Raw genomic sequence first — 16285 nt, forward strand, 5'->3', positions numbered from 1 at the left:
TCTAATTATGATACCATCTCCAAATTCTCCGCTGAAAGTGTAATGGAAAGTGAAGTGGAAAAGTAATCACTATTTAAGTAAATTACATGTTAAAACGCAGTTAAATTATACACATTTTAATCACAGCGTTTCAGTAATTATTACAACGACTTATTAGCCAGACAGGATGAAATGATTCTCCAACTTCAGTTTTGGCAGACAACATGGTTCATAAGCTGACAGATAACAAAGCACATTATTATATAGCAGTTCCTCTTAACTACATGTAATATTTCAGGTTTAGAATTGGGTCCTTTTTATTTTTTTGTAATGTGTGTGATGTTCTTACACAGTTTACCTACATGTACAAATACACATGTAATTAAATAGATATGCTTTATTATACCTGGTCACATGACATTGTACATTGTATGAATACAGTGTGGTACATATGCGGAATTATGGCTGTTATACACATATTTTCATATCTCTACCAATGTGGATATGACTTGTAGTTGTATTGCACTGTGCTTGTAACATGTTGTCATATGTTTTCACCTACACTTTTTGACCCACACACAACAAATTTTATAGCGTTAAATTAACTGTGAGAGAGTCAGTTCTACCACTATGCTGGTGTTTACTTACTCAGATCCAGTGTTAAAATAACTCTATCCAGAGTGAAAATGAAGAGAGATGTGTAGAGATAGAAATCCATGAGGATGTGTTAGGGGAGGCGTGGTTTCATAACTCCGTGGGAGTTGAGTACCAAGCACCACCCAATGACACCAACTCTCTTACACAGCTGAGTTAAATCAAACTTTTAACAGCGTTATTTTAACTCTATGTTTTAACTCTTTTGCTTAACACTGCAAAAATCTGAGAATTTTTGCTGTGCAGGCATTATACAGGACCACAGCTACTAATGCTTTTTGTTATTAAATAAACCAAAGGGTTTTTTTATTTGTTATACATTTTGTCCTGCATTTTAGTTTGTTTACCATACAGGGTTGGGAGGAGGGGTTTGATAAAGAAGACATGGACATAGGCAGGGGTGGATAAGGGGACAAAGGGACAAATTCTGTACTGCTTAACACTTTATGCTGTTGATTTTTTTCCTCCCTTTTTGAATATATTTTAAAATATTCCAAAATAAAGACAGCATCAAACATTTGTGGTCCCTGCTTTAACTTCATTCCAGGTGCCAACTTGGATAAAGCAGAACCCCATAAGTGAGATACTGTATATCTCCATTGAGTCACCATCTGATTGATTGATTCACTCATTCAGATGATTGTTCGGCGTGTACATCTCTTTCAGCTCAGTCCTAATTGTGTTCACTTGGAGTCCTGCTGCCTGTAGCACTTCTGTATAGATGTAATTACTGTTATGTTGGATGAAACAGCACATTATCCTCTGTCAGCATGTAGTGGTTTCAAATCTGTCACTCGCATGTGAATTGAAAGTGAGTTAGCAAACACATTCCAATGTAACTGCAGTATGACTTGTATCATAAATATCATGAACGCAGTGCTTCTGTTTCTGTTCTAAACTTTTGATGCCACCTTTACTCCTATTGACCTCTGATTTTTTTAACTAAAAAGTCAATTTTTTGTCATCCTCTTTTTGTCTTTATGTCTTAACTTTCTCTTATATGTTTAGCATTAAAGAGGCAAAGTAACATAATCTAACATCTAACACTTACTGTCTGAGTGCTGCAGCTCATCCACTCATTTCTATTGCCTGAAACGTTCACGACCTTGGAATTTAATCTTATTCGACCCGTGCTCTCATTGTAAGTCGCTCTTGATAAGAGTGTCGGCTAAATGCTGAAAATGTAATGCAATGTCTCACTTTCCAGAGATGTAATGTTTGTGTCCTTTTGATAGGTCATACCACATGGGGTGGTGTTTATCTGTCGCCATGAGTGGGGGTCACTGCTGGATACTGAGTTATAATGGATACACTGAAAATGTGAGCAGCAATTTATTAGCAAGAGAGAGCGAGAGAGAGAGAGAGAGAGAGAGAGAGAGAGAGAGAGAGAGAGAGGCAGGGAGGGAGGATTAGATGAAATGAAAATCATTTCTTCTCAACTCAACTCTGTGGTGAAGAATCATCCAAATCAATTTGTAAAACAAGATTTTTTAATTTAAGTCAACTTAAATGTTTTTGATAATTGCTGTATGTATTTATGCACTGATTGTATTCAGCCCCATGCAAGAAGTGATGACTAAGGTCTGATAGATTCAGAGTGTGGATTTATATCTCCTTAAGAGTCACTCTTTTAAGATTACCATCTTTACTCTTCGTTATCAGCTGAATGTAACTAAAGCTGAAACAACTGTGGTGCATTGCACAGGTTCGTGTTTTGTATGATTAGTTTTAATTAAAGTTCAGTGCCCAAAATGTGGACAGAGCTTGTTTTAGTTACACCCTTGATTGAGCATTTTCATCAGGCTGCACTTTGTGCCATAGAATTTACAGGCAAGCAGAAATTGACCGATACTGTAATTAACTGCTGGTTAGTTCATCTGCTTCTTTGAATATTTCCTCCTGTGTGAAAGCACAAGAACCACAAGAACGTGCAGCTCCATGCTTAAGTGAAAACTGCTCAAGCAGACAAATGACTAAATGCAAGGAGAAAAGGATGAGTACAAAAGATATATACGATGTGGATTAAGGTGGCATTTTGAGCTCAGACAACGTGGTGTTTCACATCAAAAGAAGACTCAGCACAGGTTTAAGCTGAGAACCAAGTATCTCACTTAATGGACATTAAAATCAGCACATTCTGTGAGTGAAAACGCTGTAGTAAACTTAACAGATGTCTGGATTTTCATGTTTTTGCTCTCCTCTGTTATGTCTTCATCTCTGTCTATACTCATGTCTTGAAGCCTACATCAGTCAGATCTCATACAGATTTGTTTGCATTGTCATTGTGCCTAGCAGCACAGCACACAGGGCATGTGATATGTTCTATACCTTGTCACAATGCTTAGTGACAGTGTAAGCTAAATCCTGTGACTATAAAAGAAAGTGGATAAGTGTCCCCTTTGCCACAAAAATGGAAACACAGCGTACGCTAGCATTAGTTTTTTTCAGTAACCAATGTTCTTCTCCTTGTCCATCAAATGTGTCACTTGTGCCTCCCTTCATACTTTTCTCTTCATAAGAATCTCACTGGATTCCAGAGCAAGACGGGGATACGTGGCATGTAAGCTAAGAAAACCGCAGGGATCCATTAAAGGCTCCCTTTTCTTGACTCTAAGTTCGACCCACTTTTAAAACAACTCTTCTCTTCTTTAGTCAAAGGCAAAATAAAAAGCAACACATGAAGGAATTGAGTTTTATCTGTGAATCAGAGCAGTCATTAGGTTACAGTCAGAAAGTAGGAGGGGTGGTTGACATCTAGTATATAAAGTTCAATACATGCTGTATTTATCGTGGGCTATATGAAGTTAATCTCCGCTGTTGTATTATTAATTTAACTATCAAAGAAAACAAGAAGCTCACACTGTGCTCTGAAAGAGATCTATCTCCACCCGCCCCCTGGAAGAGCTTTGTCCCAAACAGCCTTAAATCTGCTCTGTGAGAGACAAATGACTTCAGACGCAACGTAATTTAAACACATAAGTAATTCACTTCATAAATACAGAGCTGTTAACTGCGACCATGGTAAATCCATGTTATGCTGTTTATTGTGCCCCATGCGAATAATGCAGGATTACATGCTTTTTCTATTCAGTGACAAATAGCTGTGAATCTATAAATCTGTAAACACAGTTTATCCTGCTGTCCACTGATATGCATGATTCTGCATTACCCATGAGTATTACAGACTGACAAAAATGATAACAACTGTGTGAAAGTGGTTAAAATTATGAACATTACTTCACAGGCTTTGCATGGCTGACTATGTTCAACATTTTCAGAATTTCCATCTGAACTGACACTTTCTGCTATTGTTTGTGACACAAGCTATTGTCTGCTATGAACTTGACCTTAAAGAAAAATACTTGCTATTCTGTTGCAATGTGTTATTATCTATTCAACTGCATTGTATTTCTGTGTACAGTTTTATATTGTATTGTAGTCAACTGTACTGCACTGTATGGTATATTATGCAGAATGCAAATGAGGTGCAAGTGCATGTATTTAATTCTCGCAGCCTAAATTAACTGAATGACACAGAGATATAAATAAACACAAAGGTCTTTAACTGAACAAGACACCATTTAAACATGTTCGTTTCTGTTCACTGGAGCATACATGAGAAAGACAAGATTTTTTTTTTTTTTTTGTATCCTGGCCGTGTGAGTCAGCCTTGAGTAAATTTGGCAAAGTGCACTGGGTGACAGATGATCCCATCTGCATCACAGCTCGCGACAAGAGCAGGACTGTCAGGTGTCTCATCAACACATTTCAACAAGAGAGCTCAAGGGGCCGAGGCACCAGAGCACAAACACCCTGTCCAATCTGAGCATATTAATCACGCACAGTTTGACTTCACCGCTTTCAACAAACATATCAAAAACGATTGGAAAATGAATGTTCAAGAAAGAGTTAGCACTGTCGCTTCACAGCAAGAGGGTTCCAGGTCAGAATCCCGGTGTGGGCCCTTCTGTGTGGAGTTTGCATGTTCTCCCTGTGCCTGCGTGGGTTTTCTCCGGGTACTCCAGCTTCCTCCCACAGTCCCAAAAACATGCACACTGGTTTAATTGGCTACTCTACTTTGACTGCCTTTGTATGTTGGCCCTGCGATTGACTGGCGACCAGTCCAGGATATACCCCGCCTCAGTCAGCTGGGCTCCAGCTCCCCCGTGACCCTGACAGATAAAGCAGTGGATGTTCAAGAAAGACTGTGGCATTTTATGTTACTTAAATCCGTGGGGTCAGATGTTGTAAATAGACTATACAGTATGTAATAATAATAATATTGCAGATGACAGCAAATATTTCAAATATTTAATATTTGCACTGAACTGAGATTGCGTTGAACGTTTGCAGTCAACATATGAAAGCAGACTACATTTAATTTGGTCATTTTTTATCTTCATAGGAGCACACAGTATACTAAGTGCTCTGTTCGATATTCTGTTTGTTTTCGCTCGTCTCTGTATGTAATATAAGTAATGCCCAGTAAAACCATGTGGGCAGAGCACCTCTGGGCCTGTGAAACTAGAATAAAAGTATAATCATTCATCCATTCACATCACTTAAACCACTACTGGCGCCATTTGAAGGGCTACACTTCCACTTACCAGGTTCAGTTAAGTCGATGGCAAAAGGGTACACGTAGTCTGGAGGTGCACTCGATTAAAAAGTTACATCTGTAGACTGGATGAGCTGAGCTTAGCTCGGGTGTTTGCTTTTGGTGTGATAAGTTTCCTATCAAAGGTGACACATTCTCAGCATGTGAATGAGACCAAGGCTACCTCCTGCAATATGAAGAAGTACTTTATATGCTGCCAGCTGAGCCTGATTGTACTGCCCTGTTTGACATACTGTAACGTTAAGTCAGAGGAGAGGCTGTAGAACATCTGTCTGAGTGGCATTAAGTCCCCTTTGTGACCTTGATGACAGTCATTTGTTACTGTAAGTAGTGATGGGTGAAGTTGATATTCTCATACTAAATTGAATCAACCTAAATACTGTATCTAACCAGTTGTTATATTCTAATCTGCGACTCTGGTTAAAAATTAACCAACTCCTGCATTTCAGCCCAAACTTTATGTCTCGGGTGCATTAAAATATCAGACTGATGATATTTGGTCAGTCTGCTTCATTAAAAAAAATAATTTAAAAAAAAATTTAAAAATGAAGATGGAAGCAAATCCTTTTGTGATAACACGCAGCTTGTGTTGCTCTGGTAAATACATCAGAGTGGTGTACTAATTTTATAAGAAATTACAAAAAAAAAAATCTGACCTTCTCTGTGCTGAATAGACAGCAGCTGGCAGTAGGCTGTGCATATCTGAGGATTAACCTCACAGTTTAAACACAGTTAATCAATACAATTAAAGCAATTAGTCCCTTAACCTATTTCATCCTGGAGAGCAGCTCTATGTGCATTTTCTGCTTGTTTTCCAGGTGTTGCGTGCCAGTTACTTCACCTTGGGGGGCAGTGAGTTAGAATAAGAGATGATGACTCTCTGACTTTACACACTCTCTTTACTTTCTGGACTAACTGAATTTCTTCACTCCAAGGTGCAAAACCTCAGAAAAGTTCTCCACCAGAGCCAAAGGGCAGCTTTCTCCATCAAATACACAACACTGTGAATTCGCTGCCAACAAACAAGTGTGAAGAGTCAATGGCAGGGTGTCCAAATGAGCTCACATTAGGTCAGTGAACTTACCCTAAATTCAATGCATTGGCGCTTTGAATTGGAGGAACATGGTGAATACCACTGACAAACAAGTGCCCAAAGCCCAGAGTAGATTACACTTAACACAATACCTGACTTACCTTCTGCAAGCAGGCGCACCGCATGCACAAAGGAGGGGTCCAAGCTGTTTTTCTCGGCCACCAGCTCAGTTAAGTGTTTATCTGGATGCATTATTATCACAGCAGACCTCTTCACCGGCCGTGCAGGTGAGACGACAGGAGTGCTGAGCGTCGGAATGCAACTGTAAAACCTTCCCGCTCCTTTTTTTTCCAAAAAAAAAAATATATATGTATATATGCCTTTATTAACACCACAAGCAAAAAAAAAACCCTCCAAAAAAGAAAAGAAAATAAAAGGAAAAAAACAACTAGTCGTCCCAGGTGTCCGAGGTGCTGGAGATTGACTTGTGATTCAGAGGTGTGAGCCCATCTCTGCCACCGCTGCCTGCTGCCTCTCCTCGGCACTCCGCCAGGCTCTCAGATTCGCTGGGTCTGCAGACCGCGCTGCTCCCCGCCCCTCAGCAACATTATTGGCCATATTCTGGGACTGGCGCTGCTGGAAAACAAAGACGGTCGCCGCTGAGCGCATACCAATTGGCCGATGTGCTCAGAGGGAATGAATTAAGGAAAAAAGAAAAGAAAAAAAAAAGAAAAAAGTTGAGGTGACGCGTGGTCGTGAGCTGCAATAATCTCATTCCAAAATGATATGGTTGGTTTAGTTTAATGCAGCTTACGTTGCAAACAGCCCCCCTGTGAAAAAGAAGTATAGAAAATTCTGAAATACATTTGAAAATAGTGCGCAGTAGCGATAACGATGTTGTGTGGCTGCAAATGGTAAAACAGAAATAGCCTACAGTTATGCAGTACCTACTACACTTTAATCCATATGGATTATAAAGACATAGGCTACTTCATTTTTAATCAGGGGATTTTAAAGACTAACAGCAGAACTGGAATTATCGCTAACTTTGATGTGATAAAGTTTAATTATAGCTAAATCAGTAATGTCATACTATGTAAGAGATAGCGCCTTATCTCCCACAAAAACATTTCTTATCCAATTAGTTTCTCGATTCAGCCGAGGCAAACTGTAATGTACGGTGGCCTGTGGGTTTCTATTAGTGTTTCCAGAGTTCACTGGAGTAGCAGGAGTCCTGTGTGTTGTGTGGCTGCTGCCAACACACTTCAGCTGTCTGTGTCGCTGTCCGAGGTGCTGAATACCGTCTGAGGTTTTCCTCGGGACGGGGTTGTTTATGTGGAGAAATGTCACCTCTGGAGCGCTTGTTTTCAGCACCTGATTCCTAAATGAAAGTGTGCCACGAGAATAAAAAAGAAAAACACACATCACTTTGTTAACTGAGCTGCCTAGTTGTTGTCCAGATAGCTCAGCCCTACCGCTAACTTTGAGGTTTTTAAGGAACATTTTGCAGCCTCGCTGGTTAAGACCTGATCCAGTTCAGCATCTGTGTTAAACAATTCAGGAAGAAATTCAATTGTATTATTATGGAGTAGATCACTGAAGGATATCTTACTGAAAAGCTCTGAATTGAACTGTATGGCTTTTGGGAATGGACGGCAGTAATCATAATAGCTGTCAATTTTTTAATTTACTTTATTAATCCCAAACTGGGAAACTACATTTAACCCATCACTGACTGAAACACACACACATCCAACATGCAGTGAAACACACAGGAGCAGTGGGCTGCAACTATCAAGGGAGCAAGTTGGGGGTTATAGCAATATTTTCTTTCAAATGTTGCAGATTTGCTTAATTTTTTGGAAAAGACTGTAAGTCCATTGATGCAATAAGATATTTGGCAGCCTACCTTATTGCCTGTTAGTTAGTAAAAGAGCTGTTAGAGAATAGTTAGAGAATAAGAGTCAAAATAATGTAAGATATTCAGCTCCTCTTTGGGGGTCAAGTAGGTCAAGTCAGCTACATGTGAAGTGAAATATACGACAATACATGGAAGAAGTTTTAATGTCATGTGAGTGCTTCTGCACGTTCTTATGCTCTGATGTCACTGGTCTCAGCAGTGTAAGCATGGATCTTTGCTTCTCATACGAAATGCTTCTCTTGTCCCCGTGCTTTGTGATGACTAGAATCTTAAAGTTGTCTGCAGCCCAGCATGCAGGGCAGGCTGCTTTACTTACTCACAGATTAGTTTTGAGTGGAAGAGGCTGGTGAAAGACCAATTCTGGCTCTGCTTGACCTTTGGAGCTGATTCTGACTGCACTGATCAGAATCATAAAGGCTGTGAGAGACTACAGACGCTGGTGTTGGCTGAATGAAAGTTCATTTATGAGTCTATGCACCAATTCGACTGAAAGATTTATTGCTGAAATTAGAAAATTTAATATTGTTCTTTTAGAAGTATAAAATTACACATTAAGGGCTCAATAAAAATGACAGAACTATAATTTGTTGTGGGTATGAGGGTTTAGGAGACTAAGAGATTGTATCATGTTTCAGAGTGTCTGAAACATGAACTGATTTATTAACCAGCTGTTTTTCTCGCCACATCTGTATGAATACTTACCACCACAATAATGTGTCTTATTTGATAACATGCTAATTGATATTGGCATATTGATCATGTTTTCACACTTGTATATCCTCACTATTTCTTTCTTTTTTTTAAAAAAATAAATAAATAAATAAATAATAATAATAATAATAATAATTAACCTCTCTCTGAAATGAGGCACAACCTTATTTTTCTGTTTGACAGTGTAAAACAAGTTAATACAGGCCCATGTCAGCCAGAATGCTGTCTTTGCATTTCACGCTTGCTGAACCTTCTCAGATTTAATTCCATTGAGTGAAATGATTCCTGACAACAACGCTGTTACGGTGGCTACTAATGATGGCCTGATGACTATGGCGGTTAGTGTGTTTTAATCTTCCAATCCTGTAGGGTGGTTGTAGATTTAGACTAAAGCAGAAAGAATGAAATAAAAGCAGATAAACACAAACGGAGAGGGGAGAACAGCTCGTACACTGATTGCTTAGATAAAGACAATTGTGAGTGACTGTTTTAACTTAGACTCTCTATATCAATACTTCAACAATTTTAAGTGTTTCAACTTGGGTTTGATGGATTCTTACTGCTCTCTAGTGGTCGAAATGCAACATTGACTATTTCACTTTTACATTCATGATTTACATTCTTCCATTTATATACATATATTTAAATAGCCTAACAATTCGCAATTTTTGCTGCATTTAGTGAGGGTTTATCCTACACTGATGCACTTTATTTACTTGGATTATTGGATGCCGCATTTCACTGTTGCTCTATTTTTTGCCGCTGCTTGAGTGCACTTCACCCCTGTTTAGAAGTTTACTTATTTATTTATTAAATTAAAGGTGGTGGTTACTATGTAAGCAGTGCTAAAATCCTGTCCCTACGCCTGATATAATCGCTTGGTCACGTAGTAAACTCTGTCCTCTTTTGCACCCTGTTAGCCCCACCTTCTTCAAGTCGAGTCAAACGTATTTCAAAATAAAACCGAACACAAATTTTCGCTGGTCTGATCAATGTCTATTTTGCCTTCGTCTGCTTTGTTTAATAAAACTCAACCGTAAAGATAAAATATTATTTTGCTCATTGTTTGTATGTTATTTTATTGTATTGTTTATTGCTCTTCTATGTGTTTTCTTTTACTTGTTCTTTGTTTTTATTGTGTTTTCTTCATGTGAGGCTCTTTGTAACTGTGTTTTAAAAAGTGCGATATAAATAAAGACTTATTTACTCATTTTACTTACTTACATGAAAACAGAAAGTCGATTCCTCGCTACATTGATCCTTTGTCCCCTGAGGGTTATTCTTTATTGCTCAAAATTTATGGAGTTGGTCGACGTGGATTTTATTTTGAAAGGTCCCATCGGATGTCCTGTCATGAATTATATTACGCATGACGTTAGTGTACAGGCGCTTGTTTGGATGTGGAGAGTGTAAGGAAATGTGCTTGACCCGGGACGAAGTGTGAAGATCAGTGAAGGTAAAGGAGATCCAGATGTTTGATTATTACTTATTGATTCAAACAGCTGCAGGAAATCAATGGCAGGAAACTGTTGAGAGCAACCTGTCCGAGGAGAGTGTCCACACGTGTCCTGCACTCTGGAGTCAGATCAGCATTTCAAAACATGTACGGATCAGCTGCATTAGTAATAAAAGAAACGCTGGTGAAGACATTTAAATGACAAACGATCAGCGGAAGTTGCTGATAAAAACGATTTCTTGTAGTTTAATGGTTGATGCATGTAATCGGAGCTGATGAATCAAACTCCTCCAGCTATAAAATGTCCCGTCTCAGGGACAGACATACTCACTTGAATAAATATGTCCATGTCATATTGCGCTAGGCGATGCACACCAGAATAACACATCAAAGTGAAGCACATGCAATATATCTGGACAGGTGAATTATTAACAGCAAAGGTTTGATAAGACGCAACATGCCTTCAGATGGAATAAAAAACACAGTAATAATCGCTGTGATCACAATAAGTCGATTAAAAGAATAAGAGAGAAATGATGAGGGTCACAATGTGGCTGGAAGGTAAGTAATACAACAGGCAAGACACTGGAAGTAAAATAGGTGTGAAAAAACATGGCTGCAGTGTTAGTGTGGTTGATTTGCTGAGAAAACAGTTGAATATCTACCAGTGAACAATAAGTAGAGTTCAAAGGTCCATTTAGCAGCTGTTCTCGACTTTTCACATGAACTTGACCTTGAGGTGCGCGGCTGTTTTCAAGATTTCCACCTGAATTACATCTGAAATCCAAAAAACAGTTAAACTTAATGCAAACGTGAAAACAGGGTAAAAGTCCAAGTATCTTCCTACAGATTTAGAAAAGGTACAATTTTGTTGAAACCATTGTTGTTTTATTTATTCATTCTTATTTTTATTTTTCAGTTCTATATTTTGTTAAGTCTTCTTGAATCTTAAATTTGCTCTCAATCTCTCAATCTCAATCTACAAATAAAGTGTTTATGGAATGGATTTGTATGTCTTTGAAAACTGCATGGACAAGACTGTGTAGCTATGACTAAACCAGTATCTTCTCAGCTTTAACTTCTGTGAGACCCCTTAAACTGCTCTTGTCCGTTACTTGCAGCAGCTTAAAGATGTCAGCGGTCGTGGTGGTGCACGGTGGGGCGTGGGCCATACCAGATGAACTGGCCCAGGCCTCGATGGACGGCGTAAAGGTCGCAGCACGTGAAGGGTTTTCAGTGCTGAAAACAGGAGGAAGTGCTCTGGATGCTGTTGAGGCAGCTGTGAGGACTTTGGAAGATAACAGTGTGTTTAATGCAGGTACACGCTACAGATTCATTCTTATCATTATGTGTTAACTCACACACACACACACGCACAAAGTCTAACAAAACCACAAAGCCTACAACTATTCCCATCTGTCTGCACATGAGCCAATCACTGATGAGCCTTTGTCCGTGGCGTGCTGTCTCCATCTGCTGGTGGTGATGCCAACACTCATCTATACTCTGGAAAGAGATTGATGGTGATAAGCAGATGTTGGGTTGCTGATTGTATGGGATTAGAATCCTGACATAATCTGAAACCGAAAGAAAACGTTTTGCAACCTCGAAAGTCAGTGTTTGAATATTTAAAACCTGAAATAAAGTTTTGCAAGTCTGAAAATAAGTTTTGAATCCTTGAAAATTATTTTGAAAGTCTGAAAAAAAAGTTTGAATCTCTGCAAGCATAATTTTGTACTTGAATTTTTATTTTTCATAAGTGCAACATGCATATTACAGAGTTTCAGCCTCACATTTTCAGAGATTCAGACCTCTTGTTGCGCCCTTGCTGTTTTTAAGTATTCATTTTCAGAGTTTCAAATATGGGATTGTTGACCACATTAGTTTGCAAAAAACTTTTGAAACCTTGAGAGATCTTATGAGATCTGAAAACCGCCGTGTGTGCATGTTTGCGAAAAAAGTTTTGAAACCTTGAAACTTGAGTTTTGAAATGGTAAAATCCTCTGCAAACATCATTTTCTATGTGAGCTCTGGGTGTAACACTGGTTTTTGTTTGCGCAGAGTTTCAAACCTCCCATTAACAGCAAACCGTGCTGTTTTCACCCTCACGTTTTCACGAGTTTCAAATGTGTCACTGTTCTCCCACTCCATTTAGGTGTGCAATAATAGTGCTGAAATGGTGTAAACCTGAGATTTGCGAGGATGAAATTTTATTTTGAATGTACTTTGTACTCCTCTTTTCGGAGTTTCCTCCACAACGCTGCGAGGTTGCAATCATGTGATTTTTGGCAGCGTTCTCTCACTGCTTTGGTTTGAAACTCTGAAACTCACACTCTGAAAAACAACAACAACAAAAAACAGCTTCTGGGGAGGGACACCTTCTAACCTATCATTTTTCATCTTTCCCCACTTGGATTGTGGGTAAAATAGTCTTTAAGTTAGATGTAGATGTAGACGCAGGTGTTATACCTTCACAGTAACTATCTGGTTGTGCTGAAATGTTAAATATTTCAGGGACCATTTGATCTTAAAATACATATACAAACCACAATAATTTTCACTTCAGGTGTTGACCATTGACATACTGTGAATGGACAGCATTCATAATGAATCCAGGTAGGTCAGCTGTTGGCACAACGGTCTTATCTTGCCTCTGAACTTTTCCGTCGGTGTGAACAGAAACTATAATTGCGTGCTTCACATGGACATAAGTGCTAAATTTGAGTACAGTGAAGCTACGTTAAAATGACCTTGTTGGACCTTAGATTAACACATATGCAAATCTTGATATTGTTTTGTGTACCATAGTAGAAACTGGACATTGGTAAGTAGGATGTATCAGTCATTGGTTGTGTGCTCCTGTGTACTGGGTAGTCACCACACTGTGGACTTGTGAGGATGCAGCAGGAAATGAAAGACCTCTGTCATTTTCTCACCCTCTCTCTCTCTCTTTGTCTCAGCTTTGTCGAAGGTACTCATTTTATGTGGCCGCTCAACACTATCAGCTCTGAGAACACCTGCATCAAATTTTTGTCTCGACGATTGCACAAGTTAGTGACTGATTGTGAGGTTTAATTGCAGGGCACGGAGCAACTCTAAATTCTGACGGTGGAGTGGAGCTGGATGCCATAATTATGGATGGAAGGACACTTGCCAGTGGTGCGGTGTCTTCAGTGAAGAACATCGCCAATCCTGTGTCCCTGGCACGGGCGGTGATGGAAAAGGTGCCATCTTAAAAACTTTGTTTTTATCTCTCTTCAAAAGAAAAAGTAACACTGATGTTTATAGGGCCACTGTTTTGGATCCTTTTTATTTGGTATTTATTTGAGTGGTATTACCCCTCAATGAAAATGTTATGAAATGTGCCATCTGTTTGAACACTAATTTACATGTTTGCTGCCATGGCAAAATCTCAGACTGCCCACTCGATGTTGACAAGCAGAGGTGCAAACCTGTTCGCAGAGAGCATCGGCATGCCCACAGTCCCCACTGAAGCCCTGGTGTCTGAGTATGAGAGGAAAGAATGGGAGAAGCACAAGAGTTATGTCACTGGAGTAAGGGAAGAGTTCAACTCCCAGTGGTACGTATCTGTAGTGGTGTTTTGTTGTTGTTTTTTTTTTTACCCATTTTTGTTCTGACTTATGTTTCCTTATAAATCTCTACACAGCATCTGTTCAGCCTGAATATCCTGATGTGTCTCCAGAGCAGAAAATATGCCAGATATAGCACATATAAAAATGTTTTATGCCAGGTGTGCTGATAGGGATACTGCAGTTACTTTCACTAATATTTGACCAAAATGTGGGTTTGATGGTCATTATACTTTAGTTATTAAATGTGCTTCTACATCTTATCTGCTGATAAATTAATTCACGGTGAATGCACCATTTTGTCATTGTAGGGTCCATGATACTGTTGGGGCAGTTGCTGTGGACAGTGCTGGTAATGTTGCATGTGCGACATCAACTGGAGGGATCAGAAATAAAATGGTGGGCAGAGTGGGAGACTCTCCAATCATCGGTATGACATCAGCTGCTGTTAAAATGTCGTGTTATAAATTACTTTATCCAGGCAAGTTACACTTTTTTTGTGTTCTCTCTTGTAATTAAGGCTCTGGTGGATATGCAGACAACTTCAGTGGTGCGGTCTCTTGTACTGGTCATGGAGAGTCTATTCTTAAGGTCACATTGGCCAGACTCATTCTTTCACATGTTGAACAAGGTAACAAGTTCACACTTTCAGGCTCTGTTTTAACATAAGCCAGTTTTTTTAAAACTGAATTCAATATGATATCGAATTATGGCTTCTATTTCACACATACTAGCAGAATTAAATTTGAGAGAAATTAGATGCTGTATGTCTCAAATAATGAAGTGTGATCTTGTAGTTCCCACTTTGATGTAAATTTAGTTTTAACATTCTGGCTTTCATTTGAAAAATGGCAACAACAGCAGTATGTAAGAATGGACTTGTCTATTTATTGTGCATTATAATGTGGAATGACTGTTTTCATGGCGGCACGGTGGTGCAGTGGTTAGCACTGTCGCCTCATAGGTTCGAATCCTGTTGGTCTGGGCCCTTCTATGTGGAGTTTGCATGTTCTCCCTGTGCCTGCGTGGGTTTTCTCCGGGTACTCCGGCTTCCTCCCACAATACCAAAAACATGAACATTAGGTTAATTGGCTACTCTAAATTGCCCCTAGGTATGAGTGTGAGAGTGTGTGTTGTTTGTCTTTGTGTGTTGGCCCTGCGATTGACTGGTGACCAGTCCAGGGTGTACCCCGCCTCTCGCCCGTAGTCAGCTGGGATAGGCTCCAGCTCCCCCGCGACCCTGACGATTAAGCGGTATAGAAAATGAATGAATGGATGAATGGATGACTGTTTTCATGTTTTTCCCGATCCCTGTGCAGGTAAATCAGTGGCGGAATCTTCTCAGTTGTCTCTGCAGTACATGGCAGACCGTGTCCGCGGTGCGGGAGGTTCCATTGTAGTTTCTCCATCGGGACAGTGGGCAGCCACATTTACCACGGAGCGAATGGCTTGGGCAGCAGTGGATCATGATGCTCTGTGGTATGGATTAAACCCAAAGGAAAAATTTAAAGAGCAGGTGCCCCAGTAGCCATTTTAACACCGCTTTTAAACCTTATTTGTGATACCTTATTGAGTAATAAAACGGGAAAACCTATTTCACGTTTTCTACTAATTCATTTTGCAGAGTATTTGATAATGTTGTTTCTATTCAAATTAAATGATTATTGTTTTCTTCTTTCTCATGTCTTAATACTTTATGTATGTAAAGTAAACCATAAAACTGCATATGGAGAAGATGGACATTAGAGTATAAAGTCTCTAATGTTATGTTATTTGAGCAGCTGGTACATACTTTGAGTGAGTATTTCTTATCACCTGAATTCTGGATTCAGTGTCACATATGTAAAACAGGATATCTGATCTGTTTGATTAAAGTGTCTTTAACTCTGTGTTAGTATACGTTTTTGTTTTTGTCAACCCAAAACTATTGGCCCGTTTGTTCTCCAACACAACTCTTACACATCTGATCAAACTGAGATCTAAACATTTTCCATTTCATGTTAATCAGCTCAGATGTTCTAAAGGCACAGAATGCAGAATGTGGACAATACAATTAGAATGAATATTTGTGTATTTGTGTAAATGTGTTATTTCTCTAAAACGATGGTCTGTCGTTATATGCTGATATTCAAAGTGATTGTATGTAGTTTATTTTCACCATGGTTTACCTTATACATTGTGCTTAAAAACTGTCTCTGACTAGCCATCTTTGCAGAAAGGAGTTAATCACTGGATGTGATAGCAAACTAGCTGCCATCCTTCTATTTTATTCTGGTAATGATTTGTTTTATTAGTAGTTTGACCATAAAATAAGATCTTGAAG

At 39.1% G+C, this 16285-nt stretch overlaps 2 protein-coding genes across 3 annotated transcripts in view; one reads left to right on the plus strand and one right to left on the minus strand.

The window, feature by feature from the left end:
- The window catches only part of khdrbs2 (KH domain containing, RNA binding, signal transduction associated 2), a 51773-nt gene extending 45198 nt beyond the window's left edge, over window positions 1–6575 (minus strand). The window contains exon 1 of the mRNA XM_046402113.1: window positions 6446–6575. Coding sequence (XP_046258069.1) covers window positions 6446–6536 — 91 coding nt within the window. The 5' untranslated portion in view covers window positions 6537–6575. The remainder of the gene's footprint in view (window positions 1–6445) is intronic.
- A 3682-nt stretch (window positions 6576–10257) lies between these two features.
- On the plus strand, window positions 10258–15851 carry si:dkey-103j14.5 (isoaspartyl peptidase/L-asparaginase). 2 transcript variants are annotated; one of them, XM_046400991.1, is made up of 7 exons: window positions 10258–10372; window positions 11494–11690; window positions 13454–13596; window positions 13789–13952; window positions 14274–14392; window positions 14483–14593; window positions 15282–15851. In XM_046400991.1, the coding sequence occupies exons 2-7, from the start codon at window positions 11504–11506 to the stop codon at window positions 15488–15490; spliced, it is 933 nt and encodes a 310-aa protein (XP_046256947.1). In that variant the 5' UTR covers window positions 10258–10372; window positions 11494–11503; the 3' UTR covers window positions 15491–15851. The 2 variants fall into 2 exon arrangements, with proteins under 2 accessions (XP_046256947.1, XP_046256948.1); XM_046400992.1 differs by having other exon boundaries at window positions 10264–10372; window positions 11497–11690.
- The last annotated feature ends 434 nt before the right edge of the window (window positions 15852–16285 follow it).

This window comes from Scatophagus argus, chromosome 10 (genome assembly GCF_020382885.2).
Source record: "Scatophagus argus isolate fScaArg1 chromosome 10, fScaArg1.pri, whole genome shotgun sequence".
In the NCBI taxonomy this organism is placed as follows: Eukaryota; Metazoa; Chordata; class Actinopteri; family Scatophagidae; genus Scatophagus; species Scatophagus argus.

Coding starts and splice junctions, on each gene's coding strand:
- si:dkey-103j14.5 (XM_046400991.1), top strand. CDS start 11,504: ATGTCAGCGGTCGTGGTGGTGCACGGTGGGGCGTGGGCCATACCAGAT. Junction 11,691..13,453: donor TAACAGTGTGTTTAATGCAG/GTACACGCTACA, acceptor GTTTAATTGCAG/GGCACGGAGCAACTCTAAAT. Junction 13,597..13,788: donor CACGGGCGGTGATGGAAAAG/GTGCCATCTTAA, acceptor GCAAAATCTCAG/ACTGCCCACTCGATGTTGAC.